Source organism: Schistocerca americana, chromosome 1 (genome assembly GCF_021461395.2).
Source record: "Schistocerca americana isolate TAMUIC-IGC-003095 chromosome 1, iqSchAmer2.1, whole genome shotgun sequence".
NCBI lineage: Eukaryota > Metazoa > Arthropoda > Insecta > Orthoptera > Acrididae > Schistocerca > Schistocerca americana.
Window position 1 is genome coordinate 376,067,869 of NC_060119.1, and position 23,656 is coordinate 376,091,524.

General features: G+C 38.3%; 1 protein-coding gene across 4 annotated transcripts in view; it reads right to left on the reverse strand.

The window, feature by feature from the left end:
• The window catches only part of LOC124600531 (exportin-7), a 243,836-nt gene that overhangs the window by 110,751 nt on the left and 109,429 nt on the right, over positions 1 to 23,656 (reverse strand). For all 4 annotated transcript variants that reach the window (XM_047136171.1, XM_047136169.1, XM_047136170.1 and 1 more), the window contains exons 9-12: positions 21,521 to 21,714; positions 15,483 to 15,588; positions 9,377 to 9,494; positions 1,618 to 1,709 (exon numbers count right to left, since the gene is read on the reverse strand). In XM_047136171.1, the coding sequence (XP_046992127.1) occupies positions 1,618 to 1,709; positions 9,377 to 9,494; positions 15,483 to 15,588; positions 21,521 to 21,714 (510 nt within the window). The remainder of the gene's footprint in view (positions 1 to 1,617; positions 1,710 to 9,376; positions 9,495 to 15,482; positions 15,589 to 21,520; positions 21,715 to 23,656) is intronic.

Sequence of the window (23,656 nt, forward strand, 5' to 3'; positions counted from 1 at the left end):
TGTTTTTGCAAGTTATCAGAGAATGTGAGTCATTAATTCTCCTTCCTCCTAACAGCACCCAGTCCCCCCAACTGCTGGATATAACCTCTTCCAGATCAATGAAAGCAATGTGGAGAGCCATTTGAATTTAATGGAAGAAGCACACTCGTGGAACCATTTCCAAGGATGCTTTTTCATCTCTTCTGAAGCAGATATTGACTAAATTTCAACAAACTCTGCTGAAAACATTGGTGCAAGGGAAGTACATACGAAATTCTTGCACTCAAGTGACGACAGTAGACACAAATTTGTGTAATGTCCCTGATGAAGACGCAATGCAAAAAGGCCAAATTTTGCAAGTACTTCCTCCACCATTTGAGACGAGAGGGATGTTTATTGTTAGAGAAGATGTGCTTTAGACTTATAGGCCATCACAGCTTTATGAACAATGTTTGATGTATCTGCAACTTAATTTTGGGTGTTGAGTAAGAATAGCAATTTTGATCTTTAAGTAGAATTTATTTGTTTTGTTCCTGTTTCTAATATTTTGATTTAGAACTTTAAAAATTTGTAATTCAATTTGCTAAAAAATAAAAATTGACTTAACATACAAAATTCATTATCTTACTCCTTAGCACTTATTAATAATGATGGATAACCTTAGGACATGCTAAATGTCACTAACACCTAATAGGAAGTCAATTTCTGTCTGAATTCCCCTGATATACTTTGAAACTTTGGTGGGGTGATTTTGGACACTTTATCTATCTGTCTCTCAGGCAAATATACGTACACAAAGACTTTCTGTTTTTAGAATATTTTATTTGTTACACATAAAACCCCCCACTCTTGCAACAAACAACACAATCTAATAAAACCCATGTAAGTTACAGTGAAAATAACCACAAAACCATCCAAAATAACCCCACTTGACAATATGATTAATTTTGTACTCAGTCATGGTAATCTAAGTGTACTGAGCTATTGCGAGTATGGATAAAAGATAGCTGCAACTCTTTCAATTTGGAGGGGGTTGGGAAAGGACAGGGAGAGGAAGATGATAACAGATATGAAAGGAATGCTATGAAAGAAAAAACAAAGGGGTTTATCGGGAGAAGAGGAGTTGAAGAATGGACATAAAGGAGACAAAACTTCGTATACTGAGTGTCAGCTATGTAAGACATGTCATCCACAGTCATCAATAAAATGACAAGCCAGAGCACATAAAAAAAAATAATGTAAAACTATGAGAAAGTGGCAAATAAAATTTTATATCTCAAAACAGATTGACTTATGTGCATATTTTACACTTTAGAGAAGAGTGTTGGTTTTTCTTCTTGGCGATATAGAAGCACAAGTTATTTTTAGATAAGTTTATAGTTTGTACTGCACACGACATTAACACAATATTTCCATGTATTTATGTGACTGAATTCACTAGGAGACATACAATAAATGCAGAGAAGCTTGAAGGAAAATAAAAGGAACATGACTGTGTGTACCATCTACAACTATCATTCAAGGTTATCTTGTACATATGCACTTCAGAGACTACGAAAACCAATTACATTTGAAATTTCTCTGTAGATTATGTAATCTGAAAATATATTAGAAATATAAGTATGAAATTTATCTTACATTTTCCTAATGAACACACTAAGGACCATAGATTCATCATTTAACCCAAGAACTTCAGATAATCTTCTATATACTTTGGAATTTTTCTGAACCTAGAAAAAAAAACAATAATAGTAATAATAATAATAATAATAATAATAATAATAATAAACAATAGAGAGAAAGCAATCACAGTTACTAACTTACTTTTGAATACATTATGGGAAAGGCAGTGATCAATGTCCTACAAATATTTACTATTAAAAACAGTCTTGATCACGATTTATTTATCAAGGTGACCAGTTTCGACCACTACTGTGGTCATCATCAGACCATTGAGTAGTAACCTCTTTCTGTTGGAGAATCACTACTTTCTCCAACAGAAAGAGGTTCCTACTCAATGGTCTGAAGATGACCACAGTAGTGGTCGAAACCGGTCACCTTGATAAATAAATCGTGATCAACACTGTTTTTAATAGTAAACAGTTACTAACATTCCATGTAGTTTTGGATAACCAGTTTTAATGGTCTGTCAGCTCTAAAAGCTTCAAGACAAACCATTTTAAAAAATTACAGTAAATGATATTCACTCACCCACCAAGCTTTTGAAGAACCGTAATGTCTATCTGAACTGAATAAAAGACCAATAATCAGTATTATAAAATAAATCGAGATTGTTTTAGTGGTAAGGGTGACTTCAGTTCTACAAAGTGTGTTAAATGCACGTCTGTTATTCATATCAAGTTAAAAAGTTGTCACAAGTGCACAACAAAATGATTTAACTGCAAATTCAAACGCAGTGTGTGGTATATGCATAACATTTACACACATATCCATCCATGCAAATGGCGGAAAAGTGACCATGAACGTAATACTTTTAAACAAACACAAACAATAATGTAATAACCCTGGAAATGACCTCCTTCATAATTTAGCACTTTTAAGAAACCATGTGAAGGGAGCGGCAGGAGAATCTTAAATTTAACAATAAATCTCTCTCTCTCTCTCTCTCTCTCTCTCTCTCTCTCTCTCTCTCTTCTTTTTTTTTTTTTTGTGGGTGCTTCTATCACACAATGTTTTGCATCAGCTGACAGTCATTTATGTGGTAGCAGCCATTATTTTGCAGAGCTTGTTTTTGTAAACAATGTTTTTGTATTGTGGAAATGGTTGCTCTAATTTGACAGCCTAATGGAGAGCAAATTTTGAGATTTCTATTTAATTACAATGATCATTAATCAGCTAATGTATTCACAATGACTCCAATCGACATAAAAAGAAAAAAAATCATGTTTCCCTTGTATTTGCTATATTCAGCAGTCAAGAGGTATTGCATATTTGCAGGAAGTTTCTTTTCATTAATGGGTAGTGTAATCCATTTTATTAAATAAATTGTTCACACAAAGAATGAGAATATCATTGTCACATGAAGAAAAATATTCAAGAGTGTTTGCAGGGTGTCTACGTGGACAAGAAAAAAAATTTCCCGGATTTTTCCCGGATTTCCCGGTTAAAAACACAATTTCTCCCGGATCAAATTACGTATAAAGCGGGTGAAAATACAATTTCTCCCGGATGAAATTATGTATAAAGCGGGTGAAAATACATCCGTGTTAAGCAACAGTATACTTTCCCTCGGGCTGTAAAACCTATCAGTCCTTTGAATAGTGAAGGTCTTATACCGGCTGAGGACGTCCCAGCACTTAAGGAAACAGGAAAAACAATGCGTTTGGAAAGATGTTTGATGCGAGACAATATAGACAGATTTTATTTTCGTATTGCGAAAGTATATACACAAATTCCACAAGTTACAGCACGGTAGCTTCCGAAGCCTTAAAATAGAGATTGCGTTGAGCGATGCACTTTTGTCAGCCAGTCATAGCTCATGTCACGTGACACGTGATCTCGCTAGCGAATGACGGCAGTTATTCAGAGCACGAGGCCTACGAGAAAGACAGGCCACGGCACATACGTTACAAACGTGGGCCGAGCTCGCTCAACTCAGCAAAGTGCGTTTCTACACCGGTTAACATAACTAAATGTGTATGTATGAACGAGAATTGCATCGACTACTGGAATCCACTATTATTAGTCCTACAATGATAGGAAGTCCGTAGGCCTACTAACAGGCTCTAATTTGGCAATTAAAATCATACCAAAATGATTATCAGTTGCGTAAGGCACAACATCATCTATGAAAGGAGAACTGTTACGAAGAAGAGACTAAATACTGTAAACGAGCGGCTATACCATTTCTATCGAGAATTGATTTTAAATTTTGTTGTACGAACAGTAATTAGTAAGACTTCATAATAACGGATTCCAGTACAAGATGAAATTCTCATTAGTAGGTACGCACCCGGTTGCGAGTTAACAGATTTAAATACGCATTTTGCCCGCTGAGTTACGGGAACGAGCGAGCTCAGGCCGTTCTTCGTGACGTACGCGCCACGGCCTGTCTTTCTCGTGGGCCTCGATCAGTGCATAATACATGTTATGTACTCAACCACTAGCAGCATCATTGTTAAGTAGCATGACCATACAAAGACGAAAGGTTAATGGGATAAAGTAATGTAAGTACACTGTATCTTCATGAAAAGCTGAACTTTCACATATATTATTGGACATTAACAATGTTTTGCTGCTTTTTCTCGAAGGGCGTGGCTAGGCAGGAACCTAAGAATGCTTCGGAAACTAAACTGCTGTATTTGATGTATTTCATACATCTACTTTCGGTATATGTACAACAGAAGGTCTACCAAGTCCTAAAGCACTTCGGAAATTTTACACACAGTAGAGCGCCTCAGCTGTAGATTAACTGGGAGGCCAAGTCGTTCGTAACCGGCAGACTTCATAACTTAGTAATCGTGGATGGGAGACGAGAGCAAGCAACCAATAGCAGACGATAGAAGAGAGAGAGAGAGAGAGAGAGAGAGAGAGAGAGAGAGAGAGAAGGAGGAGAAGCCTCATGATAAGGAATAAGCTAGAACGAAAAGGTGGCGAAGCCTTCAGAACTTTGGTCGATGAGCGCGGTGGCCTTAATATCTTCCGTCTTTATACCTGAGGTGCTGTACTGTACATGTAAAATTAGCTACAAACTTGCAACAGGTTACTGGAGTAAAACTGGTTGATACGTCTTGTCATTCATAGTTTCTTGAAGGGTCAACAAATGCAGCGCTACCAATAATATCGTAATTAACGCCGATTGTTGCTTGGCAGAGACAGTGTTGTCAAACGTGCCTCGTTCGATTTTCAAATCACAGTCTGTCAGTAGTCAGTGTGCTCGGCTCACCTGTTGAATTCATTTCTGCGCACGTGCAGGGCAAAATTTTATAAACTGACAAGGTAGGTAACACTCTTTGTGTCGTATTTCATTATGCATAACAACGAGGCACAGCCTTATTTACATCCATCGTTCTTCTTTCTCCAATAAAGGTTGCCCACCAACAACCACTGCGACTGCGCCATGTCGATTGGTTTTCAAGATAGCTGGCTTTCAGATCCAGCATTCAAGGACTGGTTGGTGAAAGTACCTACAGACCTTTATAGTGCTAAATGTGGATTATGTCCAGGGACCCTCATTAACATCCGTACTATGGGAAGATCGGCTCTTACAAGTCACATGACAAAATCCAAGAAGCATGTCGCGAAAGCAGCTGCCATGAGAAGCACAGCAAGTTTGTATGTCTACACCCGACCGGTGGCGACCACTTCAACCCAGCAGACAGATTCTACTTCCACTACCACATCTGCGGATTCAGCTGGGTCAACAACAGTGCGTTGGCCACTGGAATTGTTGCGCCTCCGCGGAAGGATGTTATTGCAATGTCAAAACCCGTGGATAAACTGAGAGGAATTGATTGGATGGCAATAAAGGACGAAGTAACAAAGGCGGAAATACTGTGGTGTTTGGAGTGCATCGTTTCACACAAGTCACTGTGTAGTTCTGCGTAGTTCTGCGAACGACGTGTTGCTTTTCCCCGCAATGTTCCCCGACAGTGAAGTGACCAAGAGCATGCGTTTACAAAAGGACAAAATCGGTTATATCGTGCAATATGGACTAGCTCCCTTCTTTGAGTCTGAAATTAAATCTGACCTCGTAAACGCATCAAGCATTGTTGTTTGTTTTGACGAATCCTTGAACAAGGTGTGCAAAAGAATCCAGATGGACATTTTAGTGCGTTATTGGGACATTAAAAAAAATCTAGTGTGCACCCGTTACTACGCATTAGCTTTTCTAGGCAGTTCGACGGCAGCTAAGCTACTCGAGTCCTTCAAGAAAAAAATTCCCGGCGAAGCAATGAAAAAACTTTTACAAGTATCGATGGACGGCCCTAACGTCAACTTCGCGTTCTTAAGGGAACTTAAAATTTTTTTGAAAGAAATTGAAGGAGTAGACACCGTTTTATTGGAAATTGGAACGTGTGGGCTTCACATTGTTCACAGCGCCTTCAAGTCCGCAATTCAAGAAACACAGTGGATGATAATTCAGTTTTTACGTGCCTTGTACAATCTTTTTAAGGATGTCCCTGCCAGAAGAGCTCTGTATATTTTGACAACGGAATCGGAACTGTTTCCCTTAAAGTTTTGCGCAATCCGATGGCTGGAGAATGTGGAAGTTGCTGAGCGAGCTCTAGTAATGCTTCCGTTTCTGCAAATATTTGTTGGAAAACTGGAAGAAAAACACAAACCAAAATGTGCTAGCTACAGAGTAGTGGAGGATCACCTCAAGGACAAGCTACTTGGTCCGAAAATTGCCTTTTTCAAGACTCTTGCTGGAGACTTGACACCTTTCCTAAAGGATTTTCAATCCGATTGGCCGCTAGCACCGTTCCTCCACTCTGCTTTGACAGAGATAATGGAGACAACGATGACACGATTTGTCCAGCCGATGAAGATCTCGCCGTTAGTTAGTTTGGACAAAGAATCCAATCTTTTGGGTGTGAACTACGTCAAGATTGGGTTCACCGTCAAGAATGAATTCAGAAAGTGCAAGTCTCTCACAGCCCTTGAAATCGCTAAGTTCCGGAGCGAATGCAGAAGAGGAATGATCAAGCTTGTGTCAAAGTTGATGGAGAAACCTCCCTTACACTTTAGGTTGACAAAAGCTGTAAGCTGCTTTGATCCCACAATAGCGTGCAGGGAGGCTGGTCCCAAACGATTTCATTCCTTTCTGCAGATTTTGGTGGAGAGCAATTGGATGAACGATGTATGTGCCGATAAAGCAGAAGCGCAATACGCTTCTGTTGTAAAGAAGAACTGCAAAACAAAATTCGAAACATTCAACAAAAAGGAGCAACGGCTGGATGAGTTCTGAATTAAATGTCTCAAGAACCAGAATGCAACATGCCACGAGCTGCAGAAGGCAATGGAAATCGCGCTCACTTTGTCGCACGGTCAAGCAGCTGCGGAGCGAGGATTCTCGGTGAACAAAGAGTGCCTCTTCGAGAATATGAGGGAACAATCTGTAGTGAGCAGAAGACTGGTGTACGATGCCGTCAAGATACACGGCGGAGTCCAAGGAGTGCCTATAACAAAGTCTCTTATACACTCTGTAAGAAACTCACGATATCGATATGCTGAAGACCTCAAAAATCGAAACGACGAGTCATCCAGGAAAAAGGATCATCTGACTAAAAGGAAGATTGTTGACGCAGAAATAAGACAGCTTAAAGAGAAGAAGGCAAAACTTGAGGGGACTATTCAAAACGCTCAGATAGAGCGAGAACCTATTATAGAACGAATCAATGCTCTCACAAACAGCTCCAAGTGAGTTATTCTCCAAGATCAATTCCTAAATTACAGTATTTGTTGTTAAACATGGTACTTCCTTCTAAATTATTTGTTTTATTTGTCGTATTGTCTAATAATAATTAAAATGTTTCTTTAATAAAATGTTTTTAAAACAAATGAATATGATAGCGTTATTTATTTTAAGCTGCTAACTCCCTCAGATGTTTGAATATACATTTCAAACAATAACTTTCGTGATTAAAAAATATTTGAGAAATAAACGTAATTTAAGAAATTAAGTATTAAAATAAAGACCAGAGCTAAAATTTAGCAACACGAAAATCCGAAAAGAAAGGACTGTAAAAATGCACAAAATATTTTACGGAAAAAATCTCTTATTAATCTAAAACGAAAGACAGTAATTAAAGGTCTTTAACAACGATTAAACCGCAAGCTTTTGTATTTAAATAAAAAATAATAAAATCAGAAAAAAATGAGGAATTGAAGAGGTAGAAGACATACTTGTCCGTACTGAAAGCAAATTGTAGAGCGGGGAATATAGTAGCTGCGCTTGACACAGGCTTTCGCTCTAAAACTGGACTAATTTCGTACGAGATCAAGGTACGGATGTCCCGCTACCTGTCGCGTGACTGGTGCTGCCTTCTGTTGTCCATTTATAGGATTAGTTAAAAAGAAGTAGTAGCGAACGTTAGAGCTGTTCGGAGACGAAGATCCAATTCACCGGCAAAAAAGTAGAAAAGAAGCTAACTGGTATTGCTCTGCATGCCAGAACATTTCGTCTTTTCTATACTACAGAAAAGTCTAAGTGCTCTGGCATGAAGAGACTTGTGACATTGCTCAGCAACATATTATTCACTTTTTTTTGAAGGTCAATTATACTTTTTGCCATCGATTGCATAATTTTTTATCTATGAAAGAACAACATTAAATATGAAAACTAACTTGAAGCTCGGTCTTTTTTTAACGTGTGTTACACCTTATGTCACATCAAATACAAATGTGCGGTAAAATTTTAAATAGTGGCATAAATGACTTATCTTCTGGGTCCGCAATTTTTCAAATGGCTGATCCTCAAGTGTTACCAGTAAGTTTTGAATGAGAGTTATAACGCCCTGTGATTTAAGAAATTCACTGCACATTCTCACACGTAACATACATCATCTTGCGTGGAAATTTACTTTGAAAGTAACGCTTCTCAAGTCACTATTCGTAATATTTTCCAGTGATCTGTTAGAAATGTAAACAATTGCGATGCAAGCACATCGAATGCACGTTAGTTGTTACGGACGTATTGCATAATCTTCGACCTAAAGCCTTTGACACTTTTCAGTGTCGGCAAACTGGTCTGTGCATTGTGTAAATTACTCATTTTCTACGCAACTAAACTTCAATTTTGGTGTTATTCTCTGATTTATGTTTCATTGCTGCAGTATTATTCAGCAGTAGTGGGCTAAAGTTCTTTGTCAGCGTATCAGATCTTACACGTCAAACCTACAAAAATGTAACTGAAATCTAAAAGAATGAAAAATCCCGGAATTCTAAAAAATTCCCGGGTTTTTCCCGGATTTGTCCCGCAGGAAAAAATTCCTGGGTTTTTCCCGGATCTCCCGGGCCGTATACACCCTGGTTTGAATTTAATTTCCATTTTCTGCACCGACAAATGCACACACTGATTGTATAAATTTTGCATTTGATACAATACTAATTATTGAGGGGGGGGGGGGGGGGGGGGGGGGGAAACGTTCAGTTGAACACGAAATTAATTCAACATATGAGCAACACTAGGGGATAAAACTCTGTACTCAGCACAGCTTACAATTCCCCTTATTTGGGTCAACAAGTGTGTTCTGCGTGTGTAAAATAAATTACAAACTGTACAGAAACCTACCTATAATAAACCATATTAACAAAATACATAATTGTGTAACTTCTTGACTACTGTCCAGTACCAAATTAGATTTGTGTGTTCAATGTTCACATTACACTGTGCTAACACATTTTACGCTAAAAAACTACAGAAACTGGTTACCTGGTCTCCAACATATATTTTTCGAAACTGTTCAAAGAAACTAAGCATTGCTAGTTCCAGCTTTTCACAACCCCCTTGGGCTAATCGAGAATCTGTCAAGTTCATCAGCTGCAGCACCCTGTAACAAAGATATTTATTCCAAGTCATGGTAAACTAGTTCCTTTATACAACAATTGATACACAAAAAAGAGTAACACAAGTATGTTCCACTTATAATTTTCAATACATAAATTATTCAACAACATTTACGCATACTTATATTCTAGAAAGTAACTGGCGATCATCTATATGCGACTGCATCTGCTAATTTATCTTAAAAGAGAAATATGTTGAGTTATTAGAATGGATGAAAGCGGAAAATATATGGAGAACTATCATTGTTGAGTGACTGCTGAAGGATACAGAATGATTTAGACAGAATTTCTATTTGTTATTATGAATGATAGCTTGCTCTAAATGTGTAAAAATTCAAGTTAATGCAGATGAGTAGAAAAAATAATCTTGCAGTTTTCAAATACAGTATTAGTGGTGTGCTTCTTGACACAATCAGGTAGATTAAATGTCTAGGCACAATGCTGCTAACCCATATGAAATCGAACGAGCATGTAAAGATTGTGATGGGGAAGGTGATTACTCAATTTCAGTTTATTGGGAGAAATCCAGTAAAGTGTAGCTCATCTATAAAGGAGACTGCATGGAGAACACTAATGTGACTTATTCTTGAGTACTTCTCTCGAGTGTTTCGGATCCCCACTATGTTGGATTAAAGAAGGACAATGAAGCAATACGGAGGCATGTTAAAAGTAAGTTCGATCAACATGCAAATATTATGGAGATGCCCCATAAATTCTAATGGGAATCCCTGGAAGGGAGACAATGTTTTCTCAAAACTCTATAGAGAAAACTAACATTTTCAGATGACTGCAAATGATTCTACTGCCACCAGCATACATCTTGCTTAAGGACTGTGAAGATGAAAGGGATTAGGGTTCATGCAGATGCTTATAGACAATCACTTTTTCCAACCGCCAAAAATGAACGGAAAAAGAAACAGGTAAGGAAAAGACTAGCACTGGTACAAAAGGTAACCTACCTACATCCCCCTCTCCCCTTACACCATATAGTGTCCTGCAGAGTATTTATGTAGATGTAGGTGCAAGCCTCCAGTGAAAGAAAATGAAAGATAACACTACAGTCAATATTTATATTGTCATAACCTTTTAACTGGGTTTTTGGGGACTTGTGATGTCCTAGTATGACCCTTAACATGACAAAATTAGCTTGACCAGATGAGAAATAATATAACAATCTTTCAAATTCAAATCCTCATCTCTCTCAGTGAAGCTATACTAAGACTCGCAAAAGATTGTTCAAATGGATATCAGTACCAAATTTCCAATTTGCACTATCTGCAAGGTCATGTGACTGAAAAGTAAGGTCTATGGTGCCCGCCTGGTGAGCCGTGCGATCTAGCACATGGCTTTCCGGACTGGGAAGGAGCACCTGGTCCCCAGCACGAATCCGGCCGGCAGACCTGTGTCAAGGTGCAGTGAGCCGACCAGTCTGTGGATGGTTTTTAGGCGGTTTTCCATCTGTCTCGGCGAATGCAAGCTGGTTCCCCTTATTCCGTCTCAGCTACACTATGTTGGCAACTGCTGCGCAAACAAGTTCTCCACATACAAGTACACCACCATTACTCTACCATTTTCAGATCTGTTTCATAAAAACATAACTGCAATACATTAGGCCTTTGTTTTTATGAGACACATCTGATGATGGTCATTATAGAGCAAAACCGGTAATTTGTTAACAAAACGTTTGTGACCATAGATGTAAAGTAAAGGAAACTTATTGCATACATGGGTCACTGTTTTATTCGTGACAATGTCGCAGCTTGTGGACATAAGATGCTTGGCCTCTATTTAAAATACAATGCACACTGGCAGACTGAGACAACTTAGGACAAATGTTTGTCGGGTAAAAAAAAAAAAAAAAAAAGAAAGAAAGAAAGAAAGAAAGAAAGAGAGATAAGCATTAACACTCTCAAGGAAAGGTAAGGGTCTAGGAAGATCCATACTAACTCTGAATGCCCTTTTGGCAAGTGGGCAATATCATGGTGAGTAACATGGAAATTTCGATGATCATAAGTGAACCATGAATAGTTACAGCAACTGTATATAAGTGGACAGTGAAAGCAATGCAGCTAAAGTGTTATGTCTAAGTGACGAACTCAGCTTACCTTTTGCTCTAACTTCAAGTGCATAATCTCTTAATACTGGGATGTCGAACATTTAAAGCGTAATTCAAGTAAATGTATGTGCGCTAGCTAAGCTACGATACACAGTTTTTGAAATTATTCACGTTTTAATGAAGAATGCAGCCATTCATCTGTAAGGAATACTATCTCTTTGTACTGATAAAGTTCAGTGAGTATTTGGGGAGCCACAATGCGGGTGAAGAGAGGCACCTTTTTTGTATCATACATGTTTGTCAACCAGCCTCAGATTGATCATTCTGAGATTTAGCAAGTTGGGTAGCCCCCATGTGTTGCATTTCCCTCCCCAGTAATTAGCATAATTTTTTTCTAAATGCAGTGAATTAGCAAAAATAGTCACGTATATAATAGATAATAGGGACCATGGTATATGTGGAAAGAAAGAAGGGGTGGGGGGACAAAAGGTGTTTTTTGGGATTTCATGGTTAAAAATATACTTTTCCCTCAAAATACACTATTCCTGCGTGACAAAACAACATAACATGCATGAGAGTACACATTTTTTTGTGTTAAGTGACAATATACTCTCCCTTAGAGCTGTACATATTATCGGTCTATAAACGGTAAAGGTTTCGTACACCGGCATAGAACTTCTTGGCACTTTTAATGAAACACAGCAAAAAACAATGCTTTTGGAAAGATGTACACAGCATATTTTTGTATTACAAATGTACAAATATGAAGTCCACCAAATACAGCACATTAGCTTCCAAAGCACTGAAATCAAGATTGCACTGTGCGATGTGCTTTTGTCAGCCAATGACAGCTTGTGTTAAGTGGTCTCAGTAGCCAATGGCAGCGATATTCAGAGCACACGATCCATGATGCAGTCAGCCAACAGCAACATACACATAAGTAGCGCAAACACACAAAAAGAAAAAGTTAGTGGTTAAAATTAACATACATACTGTAAAGCTACAGGAAAAGCTAAGCTTTCACATATAATACTGGTGTGCAATTTTAAGATTAGCAAACACAAATGTGACAGTAAAAAGTTTTAAATTGTGCCATAAATGCCTGGTCTTCTGGCGCCAAAATTTTTTTACATGGCTGGTACTCAAAAGTTTTAAGTTAATCCACGACTTCAGAAATTATTTGTGTATTCTCAAATACAACACAATTTATCTGGTGTAAAAGAAAATTAAATTTGAAAGTAAGGTTTCTCAAACCACCATTAAAGCAGTTTGTTGTCATGAAGTATATTCATCCTGACGGCTTTAACACATTTTGCCATTGGCAGGTGCTTGTGTGTTACTGTGTTTTAATTTTTTTTCTCAAGTAAAGATTTAGTTTGGTGTTAGTCTCCCGTTAATGTTTCACTGTTGCAGTATTATTCTGCAGTAGTGGGCTAAAGGGAATTTCTTTGTCAGAGTATCAGTTTTTAAAAGGCAAAATTACAATAATTTAACTGAAAACTAAAACAATCCTCAGAATTCTAACATACATATTTCATTATAATAACCTACAGTATTCTACAAGGTGTGATTCAGAAGCGGACCAGTTCCGCGCCGGGTGGGGGAAGAAGTGGGGGATCTCAGGGAATGAACTGACGCTGCAGCAGTTGCCAACGAACCCTGGAGAGTGCGCATCGCTTGCAGCGTGAGTGTGTGTCATTGACCTCGGTCGAAAAGTGGGAAAGGCAGAAATGGAGCAGCACTTGGAGTAGCGTTATGCGATTAAGTTTGGCTTGCGACTGAACAAAACCACCACAGAGACTCGGTATGATTCAAGATGCCTTTAAGGAAGAAGCCATGCCCCATGCAGTGGTTTTCATGTGGCACAAACATTTCAAAGATAGCTGTGGGAATGTTGAAGACAACGACTGCTCTGGGAGGCCATCATCAAGCCAAACGGATCAAAATGTGGAGAGTATGTGGGAACTTTTAAACAATGGCCGTCGTCTTAGTGTTGGTGCTCCGCTGCTTGAGGGATCGAGTTCGCTGCGTCCACCCGGTGACCAAGGGCAATTGAATTCTCCACCACGACAACGTGCTCACTCACAAGTCGCGTGCTGCCGCCGAAGTTTTGGTCAAGTTCAATGTGACAACACTGCCGCAGACACTCTACAGCCCCGACTTGGCTCCAAGTGACTTTTTCCTCTTCCCCCAAATCAAGACAAGCCTAAAAGGGAAGTGATGTGACTCCATCAGGCTTCGACAAGAGCCCTTGACAGCATGACGCCTGAGGACTTCCAGAAGGGCTACGAACAGTGGAAGACGCGCTGGCAGTGCTGAGTTGATGCTGAAGGATGATATTTTGAAGAATTTCAGTCTACTGTACTTATATGTCCAATAAATTTCTAGTTCCGAGTTAAGTCTTGAAACTTTTGACTCACACCCTGTATACTACAATGTTTCAACTTTAAGGTAACATATTTTATTTTCCCTGCAATTAATTATTTATCTTCCATGTTAATTGAATTTGAGATTCTGAGGGGCTGACACACATCAATGTAAATTCTATAGTAACTACTGTAAGTCTCTGGACTTTGATTACGTACTTCTGCTGCCCAAATTTTTCAGAATAATGTTACATACAGCACTAATTAATTGCATTATTAATTAACAATTTTATATAAAGTAATATAATTTTCAATATCCCATTTATTCAAGTAAATGACCTCTCATTTACTCATTACATTGCAGAAGAAAAACAGTGTCTATTTATCTTTCTAAATCTATAATCAGGAACGGTTTCTGTAATCCACAATTCTATTGGTATTTCATCCAAAACAGTTAAAACTTTTTACAACACTATGTAGTTTTCAAAATAAAAGGTTATTCTTACACCACTCGTTATAGGACCCACCTCTACCAATAAAGATTCAATGTGTGCCAAGACTGTAATGGAGTAACACCCATGTCCCCAACATGGAAAATGTACATCAGTCGATCCTGCGGATACGTTAAACAATAATAATTGTACCTCGTTCGTGAGGTGTTTCATGCCCAGCCACTTATTACTCAATAATTCAGTGACAACTTTTGATAATTACTTTTAATGTGAACTTTTACATGTCTGTTTTGAACTTTAACAATGACCTATCATGACTATGTTGTACAGTGACAACAAAGTCTTACTAGGTACTTCTAACTGACGTTAATGCATCTATGCAGGTTGAAGAACAGAGTGATATCCTTCTAAATTGTGTTATCATTGTATATAGTAATTTATTACATGACTTCTTTTGATCAATTTTTTTGCCACATTTGCACAGTAAACTATGGTGTTGGCACTAGGTTACTGCACTCTCACTACAACCACTGTATAATATATACTGAGTGTAGTACACAGCTACCAATTTATCTATACCAAATTGAAGTAATGAGGCCTGAACTGGGCATAAAAAGTATTTATGACAATACTGATGTGGTACTAAACTGTTTGAACTTCAAGTTTTGGTGTGTACTACATTACTGACAATAGCATACTTTCAGCACAAATTTTTCAGCCAGTTTTCAGCAGTGGCAACGGCTACATTCAACATCTATGCAGGTACATTGGGTAGGCTGCATTCTACCTTGATGAAACCATGGGGCAAGAAGCTATGCGGGAGACTAAGAAGCTTGCTTCTGCGACTGGCAGACAAATATCAGCAGAGTGAATATCTCCTCCAATTCCAGCGTTCCACACACATTTAATGCACCACAAAACTTAAATATGGTGTACACACTGCTGTTAAGATAAAACTCCTTTGAATATTAAGTTGTTTTTAACGACATAATGAATAAGACTGGAATGCCTCTTATTTGAATGGAATAAGGAAGAGCTGCTGACTTAAAACAAGTACAAATTTTTATCACTGAAAAGCAATGTGGATCAGTTAAATACCTGCAGACTAGTTCTCCATCCATTGCATCATGTTCTTCATTACTATTGAATGAAACTCTTCCTCCTATCGCTGAACCTATGATGTATACTAACCACGTAAGCCTTCCTGTAATAGACAATTTATTTACTCCACAAAATTAACAGCACAGTTTTGCATATAAGTAATAGCATAATATCAAGCAATGGAAAATACAGGATGGAATATAACAATATTATGAAAAGGAAACTTGCTATTCATCATACAGCAGAGATGCTGAGTTGCAGATAGGCGCAACAAAAAGACTCTCACAATTAAAGCATTCAGCCATTAAATCCTTCGTCAACAATAGAGGACGGACGGACGGACGGACGGACGCGCACACACACACACACACACACACACACGACTGCAGTCTCAGGCAACTGAAACCACACTGCATAGCATAATACTTATTTTCCAAATGGAACTTGATTTCAAGCAGATAAAATGGAATTTAAAAACAAAAAAACTGAAATCAGTGAAAAGTGATTGAAAAAACTTGTTACCTTACAATCTGCACTAGTCTACTTATTTTTTTATTTGTTACAACATGGACATCAACAATTATTTAAGACTTGCTTTAAATGCGCTAATAATTTAAGACACAATGGGAGAGCATTTTTCCCCACTGAGCTTGGGTCTGCAGTTTTTTGTAGCAGCACAGCCTGCAGTGTCATGCCCACATTAACCATTGTGTGATCACAGCATGTAAGTTGAGTGCTACGTTACATGAACATATACACAGTTTTAAATGTGTAACATGCACCTAAATTAATGGTGCTAGTGATACAGGTTGTATGGTGCGACATTTGCACCAACAAGGACAATGACTGTGGGTGCCATTCAAATAAACATGTGCTGAGGTTACTGTAGCATTATGTGTCATTGCTGAATTTTTGTACAGCAAGTTTTTACTGTGACTGTCCTGTTTCTTAACATTCAAGGGTTAATAGATAAATTTGATATTCTGTACGTACTGGCTTCATAAAGAACTTAGATACTACTGGTATAGCTGAACACTGGATGAAGTCTGATCTCATTAATTTAGCTTGTATCCCAAATTTTAAACTAGCATCTCATTTTTGCTGCACAAATAAAAAGTGAGATGGCTCTGTCACTATAGTTTTAGAACCATTGCCTATTACAAAAAATTTAGCTTTTGAATAAATTTTTGAAGTATCTTTCTGCTATGTTGTACCTTATAAAATGGAAATTATTTGTATTTACAGAACCCCAATTTTAGACATTAAGAAAAAATTTCTTGAAGGATTTGAACACTATTAAATATGGTATTCTCAATGAAAGAGAATGTAATTACAATGGCAGATTTTAATACTGATTTCAACCTGAGTAATTCGGATAATTTAGAACTAAACCGCCTAATAAATAGCTATGGTGTGCATAGTATGCTCAAAAATATTATCACTAGGCCTTGCCATATGAAATGGTGGAACTTGTATAAATAGCTACTATTATTACTACTCTCATCCTTCAAAATATTATACAAACATTCTGATCACTACGCAATCATTATGAATTTAAGTATAAAAACAGTTATTAGCAATAGTTCCAAGTTATCTATGTTGAATAAGACTCAGTGAAGTATTAGTGGCTACAATATATCTGTATTTTTAGGCTATCTCATGCAAATAAACTGGCTATATGTATATGGCAGAACAGCATTACTTGTGGGCATTTAATTTAGGCTTATCACTAAGGAACAAAACAGTTACAACAGCTAGGGCATCAGTTACTAAAAAGATGAAAAGGTGGTACAGCCATAATTACAAAAACTTAAAGACCAGTGCCTCAAATACTACTCCATAGCAAAGAACTCCTCTTGTCCACTTGCCTGAACAAGGTATAAACAACTAAAACTCAAATACAGAATGGACATCAGAAAATCTAAAGTAGAATATAATTGCAAACTGTTCGCACAAGCTATTAATAACCCTACACAAATATGGAAGATAACTAATGTCAATTCAGTGCCAGGTAGGAAATATTCTGCGACTATAGCCAAGATCAGTGCAAATACTTTTAATAATCATTTTGTAAATAGTGTAACCAATGTTGCAAATAAAATACCCAATAGCAAATATGAACCAAACTATTATTTAGGTATGGCCTATAAAATGAAAAATGTAACAAAATATTTTTCATTTTGAGCATGATTCAGTTGAAGATGTGTATACATCCATTCTTTCACTTCGTTACAGTGATCCATTTGACATCTACAATATTAATTTCAAGATATTGAAACTTAAGAGTTGCATAATTTTCAATGTGATAGGATCCGCAGCTGCAATGAAGTTTTTGAAAGATTTCTTGAAGCCTTCAGCTGCCATTCTCTTTATTTCCTGTACGATCATACAATTTTGGCCTTAGGCTTTTTTCAAGTATTTTATGGATGATTTTTTAGTAGCAGATTATGTCGTATATGTCGTTGCTCCCATGACATCATGTTATGCTCATAAAATAAATTCGAGGTGTTCCCACTATTTTAGGAGCACATTGTGGTATAGCAAAAGTCCTTTGTAATTAATAAGTGTTTTGATGAGGGCTGTTTTCCAGAAAAACTGATCATCATCAAAGTAATTCTAATCCACAAAAAAGGTGACAACAATTTGGCTAGCAACTACAGGCCAGTTTCACTTGTATCTGTTTTCTCTAAGGTAACTGAAAAGTTAATGTGTGATCAAATAATAATTTTTTTGAAAATAATCAACTACTCTCTATTAGTCAATTTGGATTTAGGAAAAATTTATGAACTAGTGATGATGTTATGAACTAGTGATGATGTTATGAACTAGTGATGATGTTATGAACTACATAGCTAATTGTCTTGAGGCAAAGAAAGGAAAATTTAATGTAAGCACAAAGTTTTTTTGATTTAACAAAGGCCTCTGACACTCTCTCTCACAATACTCTACTGCTAAACTAAAAACTGTAGGTTTTTCTGACCCTGCTGCTGAAATTATCAAGTCATACTTATCCCATAAAACTTGACCTCTTGTCTTCAACAAGTTATTCCAAGGGTCAGTCTTGGGCACCCTTCTCTTCATATTATATATGAACAACCCTCCAAGCAATATAAGAAATGATTTTTCAAAGGGCTATTTATATGCACATGATGTGTGTTTTAGTATGGCATCCAGTTCTCTCAACAACAACACTGATGACACTGCCTTACTCAAAACAGATATACTCTCTGACTGGTGCAGCACCAATAAACTGTCTACGAATATAGAAAAAATGCGAAAATTAAATATTTCTTACAAGAATAGAACCTTAGAGAATGCAAAGCTACTCATTAGGTTCCTTGGCACCATGTTACATTATAATCTCAGCTGCAGCCACATACTAATTATTTGATGTCAAAAATTTCCAACTCTCTTTTTGTGATTATAAAGTTGCAAAAGACAGTAGATGAGGCAAGCCTGCTTTCTGTATACTATGCCTATATGCATTCCCATCTGACCTAAGCAGCTATCTCATGGAGCAACAACTGTTACTCCAAATGCCTCTTTATAACACAAAAAAGCAGTGAGACTGATCTGCAAAGTCTCACCTAAAAGGCACTGTAGAAATTTATTCGTCACGCTTAGTGTTATGACATTAACATGTGTGTGTATTTATCACTGTCTTTTATATGTCAAGAAAAACTTATCAAATTTTACTGTACATTCCAATGTACAAAGCCATAACACAAGGCAATGTAATGGCATAAAAAAAGAAACTTTTTATTCCAAAACCAAAAGCAGTTTTAGGACAACATCAGTTAAGCTGTTCAGCAAACCACCATACTCAATAAAGCTATTGGAGCTGAAAAAATTTAAGGGCTCTGCCAAGAATTTGTTAATTCAAAACTGTTTTTATGCTCTGAAGGAATATTATGGCCATAAATTCTAAATAAACCTATTTATAATTTTGTCATCATTTAATTGCCTATTTTTGTATGTATTTATATCCTGACATTCCTTATGCAATCTTCACATACATGTAATTGTATTCTTCATTGGCAATAAAAATATACAAACAATGAACAAATAAATATTATGTCATCAATGATGAATAACAAAATGGACAAAGGAAATCAAGCCCAAAGCAAATTATCATAAAGTAACGGGAATCTGCTTTGTTTAACATTCTGAAAAGACAGTACCTTTCACTGAACACAGGGAAACAAATGCCTTCTTCCATCACTATCTGGACTACCATACTTAACTTTCTTGGAATCATTTTATATACAAAATATGATAAACAGAAGTGTATATGACCCAATAAATTACCAGTAGTAAAATATCTGTCCAATTCATAATATGAAGGAGAACCAATGCAAAAAGTGCTACTTATAAACTGTTACTGGAAAGTCTTCGTTACAATAAAAATAATGTAAGAAATGAAGATAACCACTCACTGTGCAGGTGAGACAATTAGCCATCAGCAAGCCTCATAGCTGACGGACAGTGTTAAGTTGAGGGTTGGGAGGAAGAAGAAAATGGAGAGGGAGGGAAATGTGACCAGTAGCCAGGAGGGAGAGGCTGCAAGGGAACACAACATAGAAACAGTGCAGAGTAAGTGGAAGACTGTGGATACGAAACTATGGGATGATTAGATAAATAGGGTGGTGATGAAGGTATGAAGACAATGGTAATGGGAGGGAGGAAGGGAGAGGGAGAGAGGGGGGAGGGAGGGAGAGGGAGAGAGGGGGGAGGGAGAGATGGAGGAGGGAGAGGGAGAGATGGAGGAGGGAGAGGGAGAGAGAGAGAGAGAGAGGGGGGGAGGGAGAGAGAGAGAGGGGGAGGGAGGGAGAGAGAGGGGGAGGGAGGGAGAGAGAGGGGGAGGGAGGGAGAGAGAGGGGGAGGGAGGGAGAGAGAGGGGGAGGGAGGGAGAGAGAGGGGGAGGGAGGGAGAGAGAGGGGGAGGGAGGGAGAGAGAGGGGGAGGGAGGGAGAGAGAGGGGGAGGGAGGGAGAGAGAGGGGGAGGGAGGGAGAGAGAGGGGGAGGGAGAGAGGGGGAGGGAGAGAGGGGGAGGGAGAGAGGGGGAGGGAGAGAGGGGGAGGGAGAGAGGGGGAGGGAGAGAGGGGGAGGGAGAGAGGGGGAGGGAGAGAGGGGGAGGGAGAGAGGGGGAGGGAGAGAGGGGGAGGGAGAGGGGGGAGGGAGAGGGGGGAGGGAGAGGGGGGAGGGAGAGAGGGGGAGGGAGAGATGGGGAGTTAGAGAGGGGGAGGGAGAGAGGGGGGGGGAGAGAGGGGGGAGGGGGAGAGGGGGAGGGGGGAGGGGGAGAGGGGGAGAGGGAGAGAGGGGGGAGGGGGGAGGGGGAGAGAGGGGGGAGGGAGAGAGGGGGGAGGGAGAGAGGGGGGAGGGAGAGAGGGGGGAGGGAGAGAGGGGGGAGGGAGAGAGGGGGGAGGGAGAGAGGGGGGAGGGAGAGAGGGGGGAGAGAGAAAGGGGTGAGGGAGAGAGGGGGGAGGGAGAGAGGGGGGAGGGAGAGAGGGGGGAGGGAGAGAGAGGGGAGGGAGAGAGGGGGGAGGGACGCATGTATTTGTGTTCTATAGTCAACTTGGATGAATCATGTCAAGAGCTTCACAACATTTTCAGTCTTGTTCATGTGCCTATTGGCAACACACTGCCTCAAGTATACAGTTAAGTTTTTACCTTTACTACTCCTGTTATTTACACCCTCTCTAGAGGATATTCCATTACAATATTAACAAAGGGAAAAATTCCATAACCTCGTTTAGAAGCAATAATAAAAAAGCCTACGATTAGGTGCACATGGCCCTAAATTTCTTGTGTTATTTGAACTGCTTCTGATAGTGATGTATTAAAAATGCTTCTTCAGTAATTACTTCAAAAGGTTACTCTCATGTGAAAAACGATTTCAATAGTCTCTTTCATAATTGTCTCTCTCTCACAATTGTAACAAAATGACTATTATACACCAAACATGGAAATAGTTTAAAAGTTTCACAGAGAAAGAGCATGTATTAAGACAGCACATTTATGTAGATGTAACCATACCTTCCTGTATGGTAATGTCAATCTGCTGTGAATTTGGATTTGACATTAACTCCTGGTAGGCTCCAGCTGCCTGATCAAACAGTTGAACTAATAGTGTGCATGTCTTCTGGTACTCACAGCGTCCAATAACTGACAGTTGCTCCAACTGCTGCTGTACCATACCCAGATCATCAAGAGGGTCTTCCAAGCCATCTCTACAAGACACAAAAATCAACAGCAAATTGAATCACAATAGTTAAAAGCTCACACATTAAAATAAAGATTTTCGATATTATGATTTTGAACAATTTTATGACTACTTATAACTGCTATTCAGTGTTTAGAAACATCCAATGTAACTGCACCATATGTAGTAGCATTGTAAGGAGATAGCTTAATTCAATTCTGTTTCAGTATAATGCTTAAAGAACTGTCTGCAAGCACAAGAAAAACAAGGCAAGTCATTAATTTTGTTCGCACATACCTCAGGCTAAGATTAACAAACAATAAATAGAGCAATACTATACTGTAAATATTTTGTGGAAGAATGCTACTGTTACATATCTTCACTTACAACAATCCAATGACACGAGTCTTTAACAAGAACATCTTCCACCACAAACAATATGCTATTTTTCTGCAGATGCTATCTCCATGTTTCTAATGCTCCAGTGAAGAAGTCACACACAAAGAGTGGCTGGGTATGGGGGAGGGGGGTAAACTTAAGTTTGAGCTAGTGCATATTTCAGTGAAAAGGTCAAATGAATGTGCCTCAAACTACCAAACAGGTCTGATTGCATAGTGTCTCTACAGTTAACTTGTGATGACACAAATGCAGTCATTCCAGATAGTAACAACTGATATTTTTATGTAATAATAATTTGCAATTTAATCTTTTCTTAAGTTAACAACAGCTGCACTGTGTCGATTGACACCATGTCATACAATCATCAAAAATACAACTGCTCATTATCTCGATTTTATTAGTATACATGGTTGCCACGAGTGTCCCCAAGTGAAATACCCTGATTTGGGTGATCTCAAGAGTAAGTACTTTGTAGCTACTATACAAGAAATAATAGTGCCAAACAAGGAAATATTTAAATAAAACTTGCAAGTAGACAGCGACTCCTAATGTGAGCAAAAATCTTAAGTACTAACAGCAACATCTTTTGTAATGAACTGTTTTTAGATGGAGAAAGCAAGCCAAATGGTATGTGTGTTTCATTAAGACCACTGTGTTTCATTAAGACAATTTATGTTATTTTATTTCAATAAAACAGAACACATTTGGTGACAAAAATGTGCATTTCCTTGGAGTCGCAAGACAGATTCAAAATAACTTCACCAATTTCAGAAAGAACCTCAGAAAAAAAAAATAGGCCTCTTGAAAGAAGTGGGTAAGGTGGAGAAGAGTTGTGTAAACCAATAATATAGGTTACTGCCAATAAAATGTTGGTTCTGCTATGTTCATTACTGTTGGTTATTACGAACAATGTTACATCTATTATTTTATAGGTATTATGTGATTTTTCTTTCGAGAAATATTTGAGCACATAGCGTGCAAACCGCTAGCGATTGCCACAGTTTTCTTCTTCTTACTGTCCATCATGTCTAATATATAAACTATGTTCGAAATGCCACAATGTACTAAAATAAATAAATTGTCTATAAAACGCCACACCTTGCAATGTACTTGCGATGAGACAGTCACAATTTCTGAAATCCATCATCTCTGGCCTCTGGCTTCTGGCCTGCTGAGTGAACTGCATTCCTGGGTCCATGGATGTTGTTGTTGTTGTTGTTGTTGTTGTTGTTGTTGTCATGGTCTTCAGGCCACAGACTGGTTTTATGCAGCTATCCATGCTACTCTATCCTGTGCAAGCTTCTTCATCTCCAAGTAACTACTGCAACCTACATCCTTCTGAACCTGCTTAGTGTATTCATCTCTTCGTCAACCTCTACGATTTATGCCCTCCAATACTAAATTGGTGATCCCTTGATGCCTCAGAATGTGTCCTACAAACCAATTCCTTCTTTTAGTCAGGTTGTGGCACAAATTCCTCTTCTTCCCAATTCTATTCAGTACCTCCTCATTAGTTATGTGATCAACCCATCTAATCTTCAGCATTCTTCTGTAGCACCAGAGTTTGAAAG